We start from the raw sequence: 3,269 nt of genomic DNA on the forward strand, positions 1-3,269 counted from the left end.
GTTGGTTTTGGCAATCGGTTTTCCACAGTTTTTAGTAGTAAAAGAGAATAAAATTTCCCAAGAAATATTTGTAGTGTTTTTCTTTCTTTTTCTTCGAGAACTTAAACGTTAAAGTGTTTTAAAAAGAAATTACCCGAAAGCATAACATTTAGATTACTTTTGCAAAAAACTTGGCACTTTATTAAAAAGACGGATATTAGAAATTTATCCAAAAAGCAATAAAAAATATTGGGGAAAAAAATTGTACTTTGAATGACTGCTGCTAAATTTCTGATCTTCTTCCGCTTTCAAATAAAATGTTTCCAAATAATGAAGAAAATTAGCTCATCCCGCCTACCCACTGTTGTACTAATTGATATGGGACACTCAGAAACCAGCAGAGATAAAACAGCAGCATCCTAGTCTTTAGAACATGCCATTAATCTAAACTATTGACAATTACTGAAGCAACTTAATTCAGATTGGACTCGGTTGTACTTATAAAGCTCACACAAAGACGGAGCTTGTGGAGCAATGCAGGAGCAAAATTAATGGACTGAGTCCGAATCATATATCTTAACAATGGGCATCCACACTACTTGTTTGTGCAATTGACTATTGTCATAGCACATTGGCGAAGCCAAAAATTTCGCTTAGAATATTTAAGGATCGATATTCAAGATTTTATGTACAAAAGAATTAACATGTAACCTTAACGGACCACCCTCGTTGGCAGAGGCGGATGCAAGATTTAAGTTTTATGGGTTCAATCCTGAAGATTTTTTACTATGAATCCATTGTATTTTCAAATTATGGGTTCAAACCTACTATTTGTTACAATTTTTATAAATTTTTATCTATAAATTTATACTCTACGTTATAACACCGGGTTCAGTTGAACCCGGTGTTATAACTCTACATCCACCTCTGCTCGCTGGTTGTAGCTTCGCCGCACCTGTAGCATAATATTGAGGGAGAGAAATTACAGTAATTAGCCACAAAAATCAAATCAAAAGACAGGCAATACTGAATACTGATGCTTAGACTAGCATTTTTCACCAAATGATATGCCTGCAGCAAATTTTGCAGGATAAGTTCTTTCAACATAGATCCAAATAGAAAGGAAAGAATCACAGGAAGGTGTTTGATAATAAGCAGTATCTCACGAATGAAAAAGAATAGTGAGATATACATCATACGGGCTATCCCATGTCAATAATTCTTGCTTAAATAAATTCAAGATTTGGTCCCAAAAAGCCATTTTGAGTAATGCAGATTCAGATGCTTATAAGGCGATCACGGGAAACAAGCCTCTCTGCAGGTATTTTCATCACATCCCTGCGGACTCCAATATCAGAAAAAAACCTATTAGCACAGTAAATTCCCCAACCAACAGCTGCAAGACCAGTCGTAGGCATAAGGCGAACTGGTGATGAAGCGAAAGCACTAGCTGCTGCAGCCAATGACGCTGCCTGACCACTGCGCCCTATGCCCACATTTCTCAGGAGCAGATAACCCGTCTTGCAGTAGATTGCAAAATCCTCACAGTTGTTCTTGAAAAGGTTGTAATTTCCAAAACCGTTACCAAGAAGAATTTCAGCGCGGAGGAGGACATCCTCTTGGGAATCAGAACGAGCAAAGGTGCATGTTCCTCGCACTTGGGCAAGAAAGAAACCTGGCGATACACCATATTGAAAACGATATAGTTTACCACCAGAGAGGAAGCATTCAAGGCATGAAGAGATGACCCCATCATTCCTTGGTCGATCACCACATGTTGGACAGTGGGATACAGGGCGACGAGAGAGAGATGAGCTAAAGATGTAACGATCGAGGACTGTTCCTGTTCCTATCTCCCGACCAGCTGTCGGGGTGAAATGGATCACTTCTCCATCATCAACATATATCCCTGATATTGAAAAGAGGATACGTAAGTTAATTCAGGGGAATTATGCCACACGTAAATCCCAAAGCAGTGGAGCACATAGCTCAATAGAATAAATGGCTCTGAGTTTAGAGTTTGTGACGAAGTATAGCCCATAGCTCAATGGAATTGGAACGGATGGTTCAATGGTTTCGAGTGAAGAAAACAACATAGAACTGTAGAACTGGCGGGGTTAGATGTAGGAGTTGAAAGGACTTAGAAACAGTTTCTATTTGATATTGATCAAAAAGATACTCTACGAAAATCTAATCATCAAGAAAATGTTTTTCAGTGCTTGGTTACCTTGAGATCCAAAATATGTTTTCTTCAAGAAAAATATTTTTCACCAAAATGGGGAAAATGTTTCAAGAAAATGATCAGACTTCCTTCACTTATGTGTGGAATTAAGTCATCTATTTTCCTTTTTCAAATTTCCCAATTCATGATCAACTCTACTTGTTATAATCAACACTTAGACACACTTTCAACTACTTGTTATAATCAACACTTAGACACACTTTCAACAATATATTTAATTCCCAAATATCTAAACAAGACATAATTCTCATACCATCTATCTGTTACACCTTGAACCATTCTCAAATCCAGGCAGTAGCACTTAAATGTATTGCATTAAGAGTATAGCTTTACGTTCAGCTGCACGACCAAAAAGGAGCAGATTTGTTTTTTCCAGACTCGAAATCCCCCCCAAAATTTTCAGTCCACAAACAAAGTAGTATTCAATTTCAAGAGAACTACATCAGGGCTTAATTATTGCAACAAGAAGTAAAAGACACCCAGTAATTTGATCGATCCATCATTTCATCAATGAAAAAAAACTGCAGAAAAAGCAGGTACTATTCAAAGGAGAATTGAACTCAAACTAACGAGCTTAAAGTAAAAGAGAGCTGTACCATGATGTGCGTAGAGATAGCCGAGTCGCCATGTGTAAATGTGATCTCCAGCCTTGAGCTCCTCTTTCTTGATCTTGTTGGAAAATATTTTCTTCATCTTTCTTTAATTTTTCCTCTCTTCCCCTAACCTTTGCTCAGCTTTTCCTCTGTCACTTAGCTGACACAAAAAGAAACAGGGGATACATAGGGTGTGTTTGGTACGAAGGTTTCAAATTTTAGCACGGCTTAAATGATTTGGAAAATACGTAGTACTCATTTTCTTCCAATTGAATAAAAACATTTTCCTTTATTGGAGAAAATATTTTTTCATGATGTACAAAAAGTATTTTCTTTTATTTCAATGAGTACTTTATTTTTATATTATAGAAATAGTACTTTCTTTTTCAACAAAAAAAAGAATATTTTCTTTTTATTTATGGAGCACAAATTTCAATGCTATTTTTGTGTAAAAA

General features: G+C 36.4%; 1 protein-coding gene across 1 annotated transcript; it reads right to left on the reverse strand.

The window, feature by feature from the left end:
- Window positions 1-1,006: 1,006 nt before the first annotated feature.
- LOC104089794 (protein LEAD-SENSITIVE 1-like) lies at window positions 1,007-3,018 on the reverse strand. The gene is made up of 2 exons (XM_009594771.4): window positions 2,818-3,018; window positions 1,007-1,888 (listed from the first exon to the last, which is right to left on the reverse strand). The coding sequence occupies exons 1-2, from the start codon at window positions 2,912-2,914 to the stop codon at window positions 1,257-1,259; spliced, it is 729 nt and encodes a 242-aa protein (XP_009593066.1). The 5' UTR covers window positions 2,915-3,018; the 3' UTR covers window positions 1,007-1,256.
- Window positions 3,019-3,269: the final 251 nt, after the last annotated feature.

The sequence above is a fragment of the Nicotiana tomentosiformis genome, chromosome 9 (assembly GCF_000390325.3).
Source record: "Nicotiana tomentosiformis chromosome 9, ASM39032v3, whole genome shotgun sequence".
In the NCBI taxonomy this organism is placed as follows: domain Eukaryota; kingdom Viridiplantae; phylum Streptophyta; class Magnoliopsida; order Solanales; family Solanaceae; genus Nicotiana; species Nicotiana tomentosiformis.

Coding starts and splice junctions, on each gene's coding strand:
- LOC104089794 (XM_009594771.4), bottom strand. CDS start 2,914: ATGAAGAAAATATTTTCCAACAAGATCAAGAAAGAGGAGCTCAAGGCT. Junction 1,889..2,817: donor CTATCTCTACGCACATCATG/GTACAGCTCTCT, acceptor TTTCAATATCAG/GGATATATGTTGATGATGGA.